This window comes from Prionailurus viverrinus, chromosome A2 (genome assembly GCF_022837055.1).
Source record: "Prionailurus viverrinus isolate Anna chromosome A2, UM_Priviv_1.0, whole genome shotgun sequence".
Lineage (NCBI taxonomy): Eukaryota > Metazoa > Chordata > Mammalia > Carnivora > Felidae > Prionailurus > Prionailurus viverrinus.
The window spans coordinates 51,897,702-51,914,894 of NC_062562.1; the positions used below are offsets into that span (position 1 = coordinate 51,897,702).

The window sequence follows — 17,193 nt, forward strand, 5'->3', positions numbered from 1 at the left end:
AGGAAACCTGCCTCATAGAGTTGTTGTGAGGATTAAGGAGTAAATATGTGCAAAAGGCTTAGGATTGTACCTCACAAAGAACAAGTACCGTAAAGTGTTCACTGTTAACATCAGTGTGCAGAGGGTCAAACAGGCGAGATCTCTTACTCAAGGTCACATAGCTAGGAAGCGGCCCCCAGATGAACAGACAAGATATTGTGGTGCCGCTCAGAAAGCTGGTTTTCAGAGGGATATGATCAAGGTTCAAGTTTCAGCTCTGACACTTAGGAGCTGTGCGATCTCGAACAAGTTGCTGCCCCTCTCTGATCTCTAAAATGGGGATCTCAACAAGACCTGCACCTGAGAGCTGTTGGAGAGGGGAGGCGAGGTAATGGATGGCTATGAGGAGGCTCGGGGGACTGTGAGGATGGACGAGGTGCACTGGGACCACTGTTGCCATCCCCTGGGGGCTCAATTGTGTTTGTCCGTGCCCCTGTGCCTTTGCAGACGCTGCCGTGGAAACAGTGTGACAACCCCTGGAACACAGACCGTTGCTTCTCCAACTACAGCGTCGTCAACACCACCAACATGACCAGCGCCGTGGTAGAGTTCTGGGAGTAAGTGTGGGGCCATCGGTGGTGGGGGTGTCTATCAGCCAGGGCCAGCAGGAGACAGAGGTGCCCTCAAAAAGGGTGATGGGAGCTGATGATGTGCGCAGGGCTGAGGGGGAAGCGAGGGAGAGTGAAGTCCCTTTCTCCCTCCTAGAGAGCTGGGCCATGGAAAGGGCCACTAGTTACAAACTAGGGAGAATGAATTGCTTCAGTACAGAGAATGAATTCCTGCCTTCTCTCTCCTCCTGACCAGTGGCTCCTGCCATTGGTCAAACCTAGCTAGAAGCCAGAGGACAAGGGAGCCAGCCATATAGGCATAGAAGCCAGCCTCCCGGGGCACAGAACAGAATGGACAAGGGTGAAGAGTGAGTCCCCGGAAGGGAGTAACCAGCACAGGACAGGGAGAATTGCCAGGAGAGGACAACAAAATCCCAGCTCATCCTGAAAACCAGTCCAGTCTACTTAGAAACCCAGAGTTGTTTGGACTAAAGGCACACATGCATACACACACACGCATACACACATACACACACACACACACACACACACACACTGTACATACTGAAGGCCGTGCTGATTGTATCTTCAGGAGAACACATCATAGATTGTGTGTTGGGATATTGATTACTAAAAGGGGCCTTGGGATCCAAATCTTTTTGGCATGAAGGAAGCATTTGTGTTGGGTAGCTTGAAAGGGTCTGAGAGTACTCTGAAAGGTTCCACAGCACCTTAGATAAGCTGCCAGGAGGAACTGTTCTCAGGAGGTGTCAGAACACGTGATGCTAGTCTTTGTGCAGAAGTGTCCTTGGCTAGGTTGGTCTCCTTACAAATAAAATTAGATTCTTTGGCTTCTGCTTCTTTCCAGCATCTGCCACATACCAATTCCGGACTGCATTCAGCCATTTATTCAGTAAACATTTCTTGAGTGCTTACTGTGTGCAGTGTGGTTAGAGGCATGGCAAACATAAGCAAACAGGCAGTCATAACACCAGATGAGCAAGGCTAAGAGTGGGGGGATGCACTGGAGGCTAGAGGTGCCCCAAGTTGGTACCTGGACCAGCTCAGGTGAGGAGTGACATCTAAGGATGAAAACCACATAGGAAGGACAGGTGTCAGCAGGAGGAAGAGAATGCATGAAGGCTTGGAGGCAGGTGAGCGCAAGCCAGGCACAGGTGAGGGGATGGGAGTCATCCAGGCTGATGAGCGTTTGAGGGGCTTCAGGGGGGGCTGAGACTGGAGAGAAAAGTGGGGCCAGCCCAGAAGGGCCTTGCAAGGTTAGCCTGGGGAGGCTGGGCTTCATGCTGAGGAAGTAAAGAGCTATTCACTGTAGGGTTTTAAGTAGGCGAGTGATACGATCAGACGTACCACTTAGAAGGGCCTCTGGGGCTAGAAGGGAGTGGGGACAGAGCAAAAATGAAGGTGAGGGTCTAGCTAGGAGGGCACTGCAGCCAAACAGGTGAGCAATAAGGGTGGCCAGACTAAGGTTCCGGCAGGTCCCTTGAGCAAATAGCACACTCTCTGCCAATTAGTATAACGGACCCCACGGTCTCCAGCCAGCTCCTGGATCTCAGTGACCACAGATGTCAGCACAGTCCCAGTGGAGGATGTCATCTGTGTTCAGTCCCTGGGTACCCCCAGGTCACTCCAGCTCCCACGTGACTTTCTGCTCTCTCCACTGTTCCACCAGGCGGAATATGCATCAGATGACAGACGGGCTAGATAAGCCAGGTCAGATCCGCTGGCCTCTGGCCATCACCCTGGCCATCGCCTGGATCCTTGTGTATTTCTGTATCTGGAAGGGTGTTGGCTGGACTGGAAAGGTAAGGCCTGTGCACAGTGGGGACCAGAAGGGGACAGATCTACAAGGGGATTTCTGCTCTGGGCAAGGAGTCTGCACCTCGAGGAATGCCGTCGAACCTGGAGTGAAGCAGTTCTCTTCATCTCCCTCTGCCTTGGTTTCCTTTCCTGTAAAATGGGAATAATAACACTACCTACCTTCTGGGCAGCTCTGAGGATTACATACCACAATGCAAGTCAGACAGTTACACAGAGCCATGACAAAACACGTGGTAAACTTTGCTCAAGGACCATTGAACAAACTGTCCCTGCACATCTCCACTGAGCCAGGCCTTGTAGGGTGATCCAGAGATGAATGTTGCACATCCCAGCCTTTGAGGAGCATCAGAAATGGATCAATGAATGGTTAAATACTCAGGCCCTGTTCTGGAACAGTCCTGAGTTTAGATCCCAACTTCCCTGTTTACCTGGCTAGGTGACCTTAGACAGGTCCCTGCTCTGAAACTCCATTTCCTTCTTTAAAAAATGGGGCTCATCTGTTGGTTTGTCATAAAAATCAAATGGGGTGATGATTTTGTAAAGCTCTCAGCAGCTAGCGAGAGGAATTGTACTTGTTTTGTTTTTATTATTGGCAAGGGCAGAGCAGGTCAAGCTTGGAGGGGCGGGGAGGTCCATCCTGGGGACATCTGGGGAGCTCGCCAATCAAGTTAGGGGTAAGGGGACTGGCCTCACTCCCATTCCTTTCTCCTTAAAGCCCCACCCCAGGAGTCCAGGGTCAGAAGATGGCTCAGCCTGTCACTGGCCCTAGCCTGAAGGGAACTTAGAGACCTGTCTGAGTTCTTATAGCAAGTAAGGGAGAGAAGGGATTTGAACTGAATCAGGCAAGAGCAGGGAGGTCCAGACTACCTAAGCTGATGTAAGCAAAACAGAACCTTAACAAACATGCTTGGGCATGAGTGCAGGTGATGAAAAACTCACCAATTCCAGTCTGGTGGGACCTTTGGACCTACCAGGTTCTCAGTTCCAAATCCAGTGTCAAAACCTCTCGAATGTGTCCTTAGACTAGGCAGTCAGGAGGAGGGCACAGGTGTCTCCCATCCCGATTTTAAGAAACAGAAGAATGTAGGGGCTAAAGGCACTGGAAGAAATAGAGCTCAGCTTGAATCTCAGGCCCCTGATTCCTAGCTGTGTGTGCTCGGGCAATCTATTTCACCTCTCTGTGCCTCAGTCTCCTCATCTGTTAAATGGATACAATAATAGTACCTTACAGGGTTGTCATAAAGACTGAGGAGAATAATCTATGCAGAATATGTAGCATATGCCTAGCCACCATATACCATATACCATGTAGACAATCCATGATATCAGTTATCTTTTGAGTGAGTCGTCCAATCCAACAGTAAACACTTATTAAGCACCTAGTGTATACCTGACTCCATTCTGAACATGGAAGACAGATTAAAGTGTAAGACCTAGGCAATATATATTAAGTATGTTGTATGTCCTCTGAGTAGGCAGGTTGATTGTATCCATTTTCCAGACAAGAAAGTGCATGGTTCAGAGAGGATGAGAAATTGATCCAACGTCACACAGCTTATAGGTGCTGCAGGTGTTTCAAATTCCTTTTTCCTAATTCCGAGTACAGTGGTGTTTCTAGTGGATTATGGCTGCCTTTGCTAACCCTGAAGAATCTCAGATCCATTGAGGGAAATGAAACTATGAAATACAAGGGTTATTGAACTTGAAAACTGCTCTTTCACAACAGTGGACAAAGAAGTGTAATCTCAGACAATGACATCAGTCTTTTGATTATCAATTTGGCAAAAAAAAAAACAACCCACGTACTTTTTAATGATTATACTCAGTGCTGGCACCTTTGTGGGGAAGGTGCGCTCTGAAATGCTGGACAAAGTTCGGTTTCTGGAAGGTAATTGAGCAATATGAATCACAAGCCATTGAGAAATTTATCCCTTTTTAGTCATTAATTCTACTTCTACAAAATTTTCCCAAGAGTGGTATAATAATTTTCTGGACAAAGTTTTATATATAGGGGTGTCCAATGTTGTATTAGTGACATTCATATAAAATGCATAAAAAAGTTAGTGAAATTCACATAAATGGATAACAGTAGGGGGAACTTTAAAAAGAATGGTAGAGCCTTCTGAGGGACTATTTTGCATAATTAAATATCACATTTTTAAGAGACAATAAAACAATTTTTAGTAAACAAAGTTGTATGTACTGTGTTTTTGAATTTTAAACATGTTAAATGAAGATGCAAGTACATAATTTGAGCATCACTTTGTAAGAAAATGTGATCATATATGCAAAGCAAATTCTCAAAAAGGAACATTAAAATGTTCACCCCCATGCTTTTATGTACTAGGCATTTATTGAGTGTCTCTTATATACCATGGGCCGTTCTAGGCACTGGGAAAACAGAACTGAACAAGACAAGCCCTCTCCTTCATGTAACTTAAATTCTAGGAGCTGTTGAAGGGAACTTTGTGTGTGTGTTTGTGTGTGTGTGTGTGTGTGTGTGTGTGTGTGTGTGTGTGTAAAATTTTCCTGACACCATATTGTACTTGAACAATTTAGACCAAAGTCAAAAAATAAAGGAGAGGTTGAGGGAAGGAAACTCCAGGTGCTGAGCTGGTTGGTTCATACTCCAAGGAGAGGCTTCAGAAAAGTGGGCAAATACAACCAGTTAGGAATCCAGGAAGGCTTCCTGGAGGAAGATGAACTGGAAGTAAGCCCAGGGCCACAGGAGATACTGATGTAGGTGAAGTGGGGGGAGGGGAAGAATGGGCGCGCTGGAGGGGGGGTGACGACCTCGTTGCCAACTCTTCTCCCAGGTGGTTTACTTCTCCGCCACCTATCCATACATCATGCTGATCATCCTGTTCTTCCGTGGAGTTACGCTGCCCGGGGCCAAGGAGGGCATCCTCTTCTACATCACGCCCAACTTCCGCAAGCTGTCCGACTCTGAGGTGAGTGCCTTCCCCGGGGCCCCGCGCCTCTGGCCGGGTGAAGGGCCCACCTGAGTCCTGAGCCACCGTTTACCAGCTTTAGGAAAAGTTCCTGTACCTCTCTATCCTTCATGGAAACCAAGATGGTTGCCAGGTAGAACTGGTTACCACGTGTAAAAGGCCATGGGGCACTGTGGCAATGATTATAATTTTGACTAGTTCTTGATCATCCACTTACAGGTGTGGCTGGATGCGGCAACCCAGATCTTCTTCTCCTATGGACTGGGCCTGGGATCCCTGATCGCTCTCGGGAGCTATAACTCGTTCCACAACAATGTCTACAGGTGCGGGAGCCCAAGAGCCCCTTCCTTCCTGGCCACGCCTCTCTAAGGTCAAGCCTGCACGTGACCACGCCCCCGTACAGACCACGCCCCCTGGCCTTTCTCTACTTTCAGCTCCACTCCTCTCTAAGCCTATTCCTTTGTGGCCACTCCTTCCTCTTCCACCCCTTCCCTGGGATGGGGTGGGGGCACCTGCCCTGTGGCCCTTCTCCCAGGCATCCTTTTCTGCCCCTGCCCCTCATCCCTCACCCCTCCTAACCACTGCTCCTAGCTCGCCTCCTGACCAGCCCCACCCTCACTGACTCCGCCCTTTCCTCTCTGCAGGGACTCCATCATTGTTTGCTGTATCAATTCGTGCACCAGCATGTTCGCAGGATTTGTCATCTTTTCCATCGTGGGCTTCATGGCCCATGTCACCAAGAGGTCCATTGCTGATGTGGCGGCCTCAGGTTCGGGCCTCACATTGGAGGGCACGGGCTCCTGGGGTGGGAGGGGATAACACGGGGCATCTGTGGCCATCGTCAACATCACCAGCAGCAGCCTGGGGACAAGCCTGCGGGCAGAGGGAAGAGCCAGTACACAGGCCTGGAGACAGGGATGAGTGTGGTGTGTGGGCTCCCTGGCATTGAGCATCACTATGTGCCAGGCAGGGCACGGAGCATTTTAGTTGGAAAGCATCTCTGAAACTTTCCAACACGATGGAGCGGACGCTTTTGTTATCCCATTTACTAGGTGAGGAAACTGAGGCTCATGGATCACGTTCTCCAAGCTAGAAAAGTGGTGGAATTGGAATTGAGCATCGACCTAGCCCATCAAGAAGCCTGGGCTCTTAATCCCGTGACCATACTGGCTCTTCCAAGCACAATGCTGCCTTTTGCAGGGAGGAGACAGACTCTTTCTTGCCCCCTGGGATATAAACCTTGTTCCAACTCAGACATGCTCACCACCCTGACACAAAGTGCCTGAATCTTTGCTTTTGTCCCACTGCCAAACACGTCCTCATCAAGCAGGCTGTACCCACTCTGTTCACCACACAGTCATCAGTGGTGCAGGGTCCCAGGAGAACCCCAGGCAACCCTCACCTCCCTACTCACCCAAGAAAGCAGTGAGATGAGGGCCCCACTGTGTACACAGCAGAGGCCCTGAGGCTCAGGGAGGCATCTTCTCCATCATGGAGAACTGGGCCGGTCATGTGGAAAGGAACTTTCTCCACTGATGTCATCTTCCCTCCAACGGCCAGCTCATTTCTCTGGGACTCCCCAGCCGCCACCCCCTTTCCTGAGCCAGACCCAGGGAGGATACAGTTTCTTTCCTTCTCCTTGTAAGGTTTCCCCTGATCTCTTGACTACCCCCTACCCAGATGCTCAAACGCAATATTGATCTCTTTAAGCCTTCTCCTTCCCTGTGCTCCCCAAAGGTACCACCGTCCAGGAGCCAGGACAGCCCCAGCATCATTCTGGACCCTTCCTTCACCTTCACTCCACAAACCAGCCAATACCAGGACCTGCCCTTTCCACCTCCTCACTATCTCTCCATTGGGTCATCTCTCTGCACCCGCACTGTCCCCACTGCTGGTCAAGCCACCAAAGTCCCTCATTTCATCTCACTGGCACCCTGGCCTCCAGACATAACCCTACTCCCTCCCCTGCCCACACGCACTCTGTATCCTCATCTAGGAAAAGGGGGGCTGACGACACTCACCTAAAAGGTTACTCTGAAGATGAAATGCAATAAAACTTAGAAAGTGGGTAGTGTGCTGGGTATGCTGTAGGGGCTCAGTACCTTTTTTTTGTTTTCTTTTTTACCCTTTGCTCCACAGGCCCTGGTTTGGCATTCCTGGCATACCCGGAGGCAGTGACCCAGCTGCCCATCTCTCCCCTCTGGGCCATCCTCTTCTTCTCAATGCTGCTGATGCTGGGCATTGACAGCCAGGTGAGGATGGCCTCCCTGGCACTTTGAAGAGCCCCCAGCCAGCTTTGTGGGTCTGGGAATAAGCAGGGAGAGGAGGCCATTGTCTCAGGCCCCCAGGAAGATGGTCAAGAGTTTCAGACCCCTAGCCTGTTCCACCACATGAGACTTCAGGGATCAGCTCATCCACTTTCCCCATTTTCCAGATGGGGAAACTGATGTCCAGAGGGAAAGGACCCCGGCGAGTTCCCTGGACTGATGTCCAGAGGGAAGGATCACAAAGAGAGGCAGAAGCAGAATCAGGCCTGGATCCTGGGGCCCTCCTAGCCCTGCTATCCCGACATTGCCGGACCCCTTGGGTCTTGCCCCAGAGAGTCAGGCTTTGGGTGGGTTGGGGCTGGGGTCCGCTGCATGTGGCTGACCTTTGACCCCCTTGAAGTTCTGCACCGTGGAGGGCTTTATCACGGCGCTGGTGGACGAGTATCCCAGACTTCTCCGCAACCGCAGGGAGCTCTTCATTGCTGCCGTCTGCATCGTGTCCTACCTGATTGGCCTCTCTAACATCACCCAGGTGAGCTCACTGGGCACGTGGCTCGCCTCTGGTGCAGCCACTTCCAGGTCCTCTCCACCCCAGCCTTGTACTGTGTCACCCTTCGTCTTTTCGTTGAGCACCATCTCTGTTCCAAGCCCTGTACACACAGCAGTGGGTCAGACAGGGTCCCGGCCCTTAGAGTGGGATGGTGGGAAACACACACACTGAGTTAGAAATGATAAGACACAGCTAGAGAATACAGCCCCTACCCCAGCCAGGGGCACCCAGGACTACTTCCTGGAGGAAGGGATACAGAGACCGTGTTTTTAAAAACTCATAAAAATTAACTGGAGAGTCGAGCTGGAGTTGAGCCTTTGACATCAATACTGTCTCTTCTTCTTGTTCCCACTTTGCTTTTTTCTATCGATATTAATGAGCACTCCTGTCTGCATTCAAGGCCTTCCTGGTCTAGTCAGAAGGCATACATATAGCTGATGAATTGTACAATAAATATAAATGACCCTAAAGCCATGAGCTCAGCCCTGTGGTCTGCTTTATTATCGGCAAAACTACCCCTGGATTCAAATATAGCTCATTCCCAGAATATTGTTCATTTATTCCTTTATTCCTCCATAGTTGTTAAACACTCACCATGGGCCTAGCATTACACTGGAGATTCAACAGTTAACATGACAGACACAGTATCTGCTCTCTTGGGGCTTACACTTGGGTGGGCAAGACTGACATACAAATTAGATCATTTCAGAGAGTGTTCAGTGCCCCCCCCCAAAAAAAAGGGCAGTGGGACAGGGAATGACCAGTGAGAGTGGGAAGGATGCTACCTCAGACAGAGTAGTCAGGAGAGGGCCCTTTGAGGAAGTGGCAGTTGAACTGAAACTCAAATGATAAGGAAGAGACAGCCAGGGGAAGATCGAGCTGGGGGAATAAAGCATAGCAGGTGCTAAGGTCCTGAGGTGGGCATGGGCTTGGTAAATTTGAGGAGCAGAGGGAGTGAGGGGACAGAGGTTGGGGGTGCAGAACCACATCATGCAGGACCTTGCTGGCCAAAGCCATTTGTATTTTGTATTGTACTGCATTGCATTGCAATATATTGTATTATATTGTATTGTATTGTATTGTATTTTAATCTCTCAACTTTTGATGTGTTATATTTATGTCTTGTGTAATCCATGGGAGGTTTTAAGCAGGGAAGAGGCACAACTGATTTAGCTTTGTGGAGAGCTGGCTCTAATGACCAGCTCCTCTCTCAGTCCTCCAGCATTCCCAGGAATGGGATGTTTTTCTTCCCCAGACATTTTCTTCCCAATTCCCAGGGAGGCAGTGATCACCTCCTCTCATAGTCACTAGGCCCTCGATGCTTCTTTCAATCTTCCCTTAAGCCTTCTCCTTGCAGCATCGTCTAACACTTACCTGGCCAGACTGCAAAGGCCATGTGGTCTGTGAACTGCGTGTCCTGGGCACTGGCCGGAAGTGGACCCCCTCTTACTGCTTTTCCTCTTTTAGGGAGGCATTTATGTCTTCAAACTGTTTGATTACTACTCTGCCAGCGGCATGAGCCTACTCTTCCTTGTGTTCTTCGAATGTGTCTCCATTTCCTGGTTTTATGGTGAGTGTCAACTCTCCTTCCTCCTACCCTCCCTCATTCATTCAGTCAGTCAGTCAGTCATTCCTTTCTTCAGTTATCATTCAACAAAGACAACTTGGACACCAAGCCCTTTCTATACATTAGTTTACAACTGACCCTTGAACAACCCGGGTTGGAACGGCACAGTCTGCTTATTCTGCATGTAAATATAGTGCAGTGTTTTTTCTGATACTTTTTTCAGGATAGTACGGTGCTATAAATGTATTTTCTCTTCCTTCAGATTTTCTTAATCACATTTGTTTTCTCTAGCTTACTTCATTGTAAAAACACGGTACATAATGCATAGAACATACCAAATGTGTATTAGTCAACTGTTATTGGTAAGGCTTCTACTCAGCAGTAAGTTATTGGTGGTTACGTTTGTGGAGAGTCAGAAGTTATATGCAGATTTTTGGCTGCATGTTGGGGGATCAGCGCCCCTGGCTGCTACATTGCTCAAAGGTCAACTGTCGTTAGTCCTTACAACAATCTGATGAAGTTAGCACAGGAGATTCTGTGCTTAGAAGATGGTATAAAGGCGGGTTAAATACATTCGTTGGAAATGGGAGCCAAAGTTTCTTCATAAATTTTGGGTTAAGAGCGTTTGAGATTTTATCTAGAAAAGTAAAACCAGGGGTTCCTGGGTGGTTCGGTTTGTCAGGCATCTGATTCTTGATCTCAGCTCAGGTCTTGATCTCAGGGTCGTGAATTCAAAGCCCCACGTTGGGCTCCACAATGGGCATGAAGCCTACTTAAAACAAACAAACAAACTACAAAAAAAAGTTCGGAAGTTAAATATGTAACAAAAATGGGGCTATAATTAAAGGTATGCACTACCTTAGAACAAAGAATGTAGTAAACAGTGATTTTTATGTGTGTGTATGTTTTTTTATATGGCCTAAGTTTCCAGACCCTGCTACGTGATAGTCCAAAGTAATCTTCCCCTGCACTTTGATTATCACAGCAAGACGATTTTGAACCGTTTTACTGGGTCCCTCTTAGTCCTTGGTAGCCACTGTTCCTTCTTCACCTCCTCCTCCTCCTTGTCATCTCCCGCCTCACTCCCAACTGGCCTAACGCTGTCAGATCCTCACTGGTCAGTGGCTCTGCTTAGAATTCGGGCAATGCCCAACATCAGTCTTGGGAACTTCATGACACCTGTGATTTTCTGCCAGCTTTGAGGTTCTTCTTTGCAGTCTGTTCCCGGTTGCTTATAGCATCAGATCATCAGGGGAAAACGCCCTGTCCAGCAGAGCCTTGAAGGAATGTCTAGGCTAGCTGTTGGGTGGGAGGGACATTGAGAGAGGCGGGGACATCTTTATGAGCATATCCTTTTGTTGGTGGGTATTTTCATGTGAAGGTGCCTGGCTTTCCCACACAACCCACACGCTGGGGGGTTTGGTTATTGAATGCTTGGATCACGAGGACCCCAGGGAGCATTAGCCCCCTGTTACAGACAAAGAAGCGGAAGCTCCGAGAGGTCAGGTGACTTCCCCGTGGTCATACTGCAAGAAAGTGGCAGATTGGGGCTTCGAGCTCATTCATCCCTGCTGCTCTTGCTCCAAATGTCACAGGTGTCAACCGATTCTATGACAACATCCAAGAGATGGTTGGCTCCAGGCCCTGCATCTGGTGGAAACTCTGCTGGTCCTTCTTCACCCCAATCATTGTAGCGGTAAGGACAAGGCTTGACCAGCCCTGTTAGTGTGAGGCCAGACCAGGCCCTGGGGCCACTCAGGTCCAGAGAGAAACTTCTGGAAGCAAAGGCGCCCATTCCGTAATAATACTACTGCCTCCTGTTTGCTGAGCGTCTGCTTTGTGCCCTGCATGGTACCGTGGTACGTTACACCATCCTCACAAACCTCGGCAAAATAGGCATTCTTGTCCCTGCTTTACCGCTGAGGGACCCAGGCTCAGCCTGCCTCACCCAGCTAGTTGGTATTGCGTTCAAACCAGGCGGGCCCGATTCTGAAGCTCAAACCACGGGAGGCCTCTTATTCTCAGCATCCTTCATTGCCTTAGGCAGGAGGAAGCTGAGGCATGAGCAGGCCTAGGAGGGCTGCCCCAGTCCTTGGGGTGGGGGCTAGGCCACTCTGTATGTTGTGTCCTGCACAAAGACACTCGACTGATGGCCGACCAGAGGCTGATTTCCAGTCCTCATTCTGCTTGCCAAGCTGCTTATCTTGGAGGAAGGGTCCTCCCAGAGAGGGCACCAACTTCAAACCGGTCCTCCCGGAAGGACTGCCATTTTCTGCTGGTTCTCACAGAGAGGGAACCTTTGGCTATTGGTCCTACCCGAAGTGGGTGCCTTTTTATATTCTATACAAAGATGTCTTATGTACCAGCAGTGGCCTTGGGTGCAGGATTCCCAAGATACTGGGCCCTTATGAGGGTCAACCTCACGGCGAAGGAGGTGGTCAATGGACCTATCAGCTTCAGGGTCTAGAAAGAGGCATTGATTGTCCATTCTGGGTGACTGACTGTGTGCCATCCCCTCTCCTCCACCCTCCCCAGGGCGTGTTCATTTTCAGCGCTGTGCAGATGACTCCTCTCACCATGGGGAACTACGTTTTCCCCAAGTGGGGCCAGGGCGTGGGCTGGCTCATGGCTCTGTCTTCCATGGTCCTCATCCCTGGTTACATGGCCTACATGTTCCTCACCTTAAAGGGCTCTCTGAAGCAGGTAATCCCCTTCTGCACCCTTTAGATTGCTAGTCCCCTTACCCTGCTGTGCTGGGCACAGCCCCCTACCCTTGCGGAGCTCACAGTCTAGTTAGGATACAGACAGGCCAATATCCAATGACAATAGGGTGTTAGAAGTACCATGATTTGGGTAAATCAAGGAGGTGGGTTAGCCCTGCCTGGGCTGGGGAGGGTTAAGAAAGGCTTCTTGAAAGAGGAGATAGCTAAGAAGGTGCCTAAGGATGAGCCAGCAGTAAAAGTAGAAGCACAGAAAGAATGTTTCTAGAAGGGGATGGAAAGGAAGCATTTGCAAAGGCCTAGGGGTATAAAGTGCATATGGTGAACTGAAGGCAGAGCACCGTGACTGAATGGTAGAGAGGGGTGCAGAGGGGATGATAAGAGATGAGGCTGGGCATGTAAGAAGGTCAGGCTCATGAAGGGCTTTGAAAATTAGGACAAGAACTTTGGACTTTATCCTGAGGGCAGAGGGGAGCCTCAAAGATTTGAAACGGGTGAAGGGTAGGGTCGGATGTATTGAGGGCTTACTCTAGACCTCTTTTGTGGGCTTGATAAAGACAAAACATGGTCGTACCCTTGAGGAAAGATAATGTAAAGCATGCTGCCCTCAGCAGGGGCCTACTAGCACATTCTAGGCCCATACCAGCTCTTTGTTAAATTATATGGACTTCTCAAGTGAAACAAGGCCATGTTGCAAGTACCCAAGTGCTAGAGACATTGATGGAGTAACTGCACGCTGAGATTTCACTGAGGAGAGGTGGATAATCAGAATGTGGAGGGCCTGGGATCAGTGGTTCTCAACCTTATTTCTACCAAGATGGACCTTCCAGACCAATCAGAGCCAGAAGAGGGAGCTCTATGGTCTGTGGCCTAAGGAGGACAAGGTGGAGGTTTGTGTGTAGCCCCTGGGCCAGGCTCGTCCTTTCACAGATGGAGAAACTGAGATCAGGTGGGATAAAATACTTCCCCACCCCTTGCAGTAAGTCATTAAGTCATTAGAGGAGCTGAGGCTTACAGCCCCTTCTTCCAACTCCAGGCCCAATGCTTTGATTTTCCATAATCCTCTGCTGAGTACCCAAAGGCGGCCAGGTCTTGGAGTGGCAGAGGCAAAGGCAGTGCATTTGAGGAGGGGAGCTCAGCCTGTGGGCAAAGGCCCAGAGGTGGGCATCTCTGAAGACAGTGCATTATCTGAAGGGACAGGATTTCGGGGAATATGTGTAGAGAAAGTAGTGGGACATCCATTCAGGAAATACGTATTGAACACCTACTATGTGACAGTATTATCAGTGCTAGAGACACATTTTGCCATGAGAAAAATAGGCAAAAATCCCACCCTCCTGGGGCTTACATTCTAGTAGAGGAAGACCAACAATTAACAAAATAAAAATGTGTTAGATAAGGATGAGTACTGTGGAGAAAAATAAAGTAGAAAGGGGTTTTAGGGAGTGCTGAGCAAGGCCTTGCTGAGAAGGTAACACTGAGCCAAGACCTAAGGAGGTAGAGATTGAGCTGTCTAATTATCTGAGAGGAAGGATGTACCAGACAGGGCGAGTGCAAAGGCCCTGAGGCAGGTGTATGTTTGGCGTGCCTGAGGAGCAGTGAGGAGGCCAGTGTGGCTGGAGTGGAGTAAGTGGTGGGGAGGGCAGGAGTGGCAGGGAGAGGGTCAGCCGGGAGCTATTACAATAACCCAAATGTGACAGATGCCACTCGGCCCAGGTAGGAACATGGGAGAGTATGGAGGATGTGGGGGTGAGGCTGGAGTCTGGGGGCACTCTGAAGGCAGAACAGGCAGGCAGGACAGACCTGAAAGGGGGGTGGGGGAAGGGAGCTGCCGGTCTTCCTCCCCCCACAGCCCACATTCTCCCCGGTGCCCGCAGCGCATCCAGGTCATGATCCAGCCCAGCGAAGACATCGTCCGCCCCGAGAACGGCCCGGAGCAGCCCCAGGCCAGCGGCTCAGCCAGCAAAGAGGCCTACATCTAGGGGCGTCTGGCAGCTCCCCGACCCGACACTCTCACCCCCCGACCTGGCTGAACGTGACCACCGCTTGCTGTCTGAAGATACCGTCTGTCTCAACCTACCTCGAGTGACGGCGAGTCCAGACATCATCACCATGCAGAGAGAGGGGAGGTGGGGGACAGTCACACCCCCGGTGGGCCCCGCCAGGGGCAGAGATACCCCACGGCTCCAGCTCCTGTAGGCTGGTGACCTTTTTAATCGGGCCCCATAAGCATCAAGCAATCAGCCTTTGTGACTGTGTGGTAAATCCTTTTCATCCTGCCCGAGAGTGTGGTGTGGTGTGGCCACACACCTCGAGGCTCTTAGTCATGTTCCTGACTGTTCTCTTACTGCCGAAACCCACGACTCTTATCTCGGACTTCGCAGGAGTTCGGTTCCGTCAGAACGCTGCTCTGTACACATGAAAAGGGCATTTCATATAATGGGGATTTCCAGGGAGAGCTCACTCGTACGAAGCAGGGAGCCTGCGGAGCTCTTACTTTCATTTTTTTGTTTATCCTTCCCGAGGCAGCTGGACAAAACAACCCCCGCCCCCAACCCGAGGACCTCCATCCTTGTTCCCTGAGCTGCATCTCCAGCAATCTGTGGAGCGTCCTTCCCTGCCCCCTTCCCATCAGGCCATTCTGATTGCACCTGGCCCAACGGCCATCATTCCAGACGGCCCAGCTCTCCCTCGCTCCCTCCTTGGAAAACTGCCACAAGCACAATTGATTTTTTTATTGCCATTCTGGGGGCCTGAGGTCCCTCTGGGGAAATTCCCTAATCAGGAGCCCCAGTTTCTCTGAGGCTGCCCCATTTCATGGAACGCAGATCAGGTGCGGAAGAAATCAAGGCGAAGGTTCGTCTGTCCTTGAGTCAAAATGGATGCAGTTCTCTTTCTGGCTCCCCTTTCTGCTGTGTCCTCACTGCCGCCCCTAGTCAAAATGCTGCCTTCTTCATTCATATTCCTCAGCGGGAATCCCCTCACTGCCAGGAAAATCTCCCCAGCCCACTAACTGAGGAGCTAGTGTTAACCCAGACCACCGCCCACCCCCAAAGTGCTTCCAAGATTAAACTACTTCGTCGAGAAGTACTATTTGTTTCTTTCCGGAACTGGGCTCCGTGGTGGTGGTGGTGGTGGTGCTGGTGCTGGTGGACAGCAAATCTGGCAAAGACACTTTCTTGCAAGTTCCGGTGACTCAGCGTTTCTCATTTGCCAGGAAGATGGGTTCCCATGTAGCAAACTGTATGTTGTGCCCCGTAGCTCCTTAGCTAGTTAGCTCACAAATCGTGTTTTACGACTAATCCTTAATAATTATGGTGAATTAACTGTGACCGTGGGTTTTTTAATCTCTTGTCATTCTCATCCGACAGTGACCAGCATACCAATTCTCGCAATAAGGTATGACCCTCAGAATATTAAGCACATCCTTGTAGAGAAAACAAAAAGTACGTGTACACGTAGAAAGGCACACACCTATACGTTCATCCTCGCGCGTGGTATATAGGGTCTTACTTGGTAACGTGTAGGGAATCTCAGACCTTTTCCTGAGGTCATCTGTAAAATAGTCTCATTGCTAAGGCATCCCACATGCCAACTGGTGAATCCATGATCAAGATGCTTACGTGTTGTTACATTGTAGGGTTTAGGATGAAAGGAACCCTTCACTGTGTCTCATGGTCCCACCTCCCCAGCCTGTGTGAATTCCTTTAGAATAAGGGCAGGAAGACTTCTGACATTCTCTTTGTCCTTCAATGTGAAACTAAGACCAAGTCTTTCCAAGATAAATGCAGTGTACTTAATGTTTGTAAGCAAATCTAATTGAGATGTTTGGCAAGAAATCCCCTAACTGATTTCCATCCAAACCTACTTATATAGCACAATATTCCGTGTCGTACAATTTCTGTGAGAACTGTGAATATGTGTACCTTTTTTTAGTATTTGCCCTGGGGGAGAAGATATTGTATTATCATATATGCTTTTTTTGCAATAAGGATTTATTCTCAGAACATCAAGTAAATCTATCTCTATATAAAAAAATATATGTAATATATACATATTCAAACTATATACAGAGCCTGTTTTAAAAAAAATTACACTATTATTTAGAAAAATTATCTGTTCTATGGACCAAATGTAAAATATTTATAAATGAAGATGCATTTTAAATGTCTATAAATGGTGTCATAACTAGAGCACGGGCGTTATGTACGTTTCTAAGAATTTAGAGGAAAAATAATAAAGGTTCTATGATATACGATGGCAGACCTTCAGTTCTTTGGGTTGTGGATACAAGAGCCTCGTTCACTGGAACAGCAACACATACATACACACAAAACTGTTTTTTTCCCCAACAGGGAGAGAGATGTGGGCTCAAAACTCCAGAAAGATACAGCTGGGCTTCCCAAAACCCTGGAATGAGTGAATAAAAAGTGACTCTGAGCGGGGCGCCTGGGTGGCGCAGTCGGTTAAGCGTCCGACTTCAGCCAGGTCACGATCTCGCGGTCCGGGAGTTCGAGCCCCGCGTCGGGCTCTGGGCTGATGGCTCAGAGCCTGGAGCCTGTTTCCGATTCTGTGTCTCCCTCTCTCTCTGCCCCTCCCCCGTTCATGCTCTGTCTCTCTCTGTCCCAAAAATAAATAAACGTTGAAAAAAAAAAATTAAAAAAAAAAAAGTGACTCTGAGCTACATAAGGGAGGTTTTTTCACTCGTAAGC

At 49.3% G+C, this 17,193-nt stretch overlaps 1 protein-coding gene across 2 annotated transcripts in view; it reads left to right on the top strand.

Moving 5' to 3' along the window:
• SLC6A1 (solute carrier family 6 member 1) overlaps nt 1-16,730 on the top strand; it is a 43,154-nt gene extending 26,424 nt beyond the window's left edge. For both annotated transcript variants that reach the window (XM_047851014.1, XM_047851015.1), the window contains 11 exons: nt 487-596; nt 2,278-2,410; nt 5,243-5,377; nt 5,597-5,700; nt 6,022-6,146; nt 7,517-7,629; nt 8,045-8,176; nt 9,662-9,764; nt 11,357-11,457; nt 12,297-12,464; nt 14,359-16,730. In XM_047851014.1, coding sequence (XP_047706970.1) covers nt 487-596; nt 2,278-2,410; nt 5,243-5,377; nt 5,597-5,700; nt 6,022-6,146; nt 7,517-7,629; nt 8,045-8,176; nt 9,662-9,764; nt 11,357-11,457; nt 12,297-12,464; nt 14,359-14,463 — 1,329 coding nt within the window. In that variant the 3' untranslated portion in view covers nt 14,464-16,730. The remainder of the gene's footprint in view (nt 1-486; nt 597-2,277; nt 2,411-5,242; nt 5,378-5,596; nt 5,701-6,021; nt 6,147-7,516; nt 7,630-8,044; nt 8,177-9,661; nt 9,765-11,356; nt 11,458-12,296; nt 12,465-14,358) is intronic.
• The last annotated feature ends 463 nt before the right edge of the window (nt 16,731-17,193 follow it).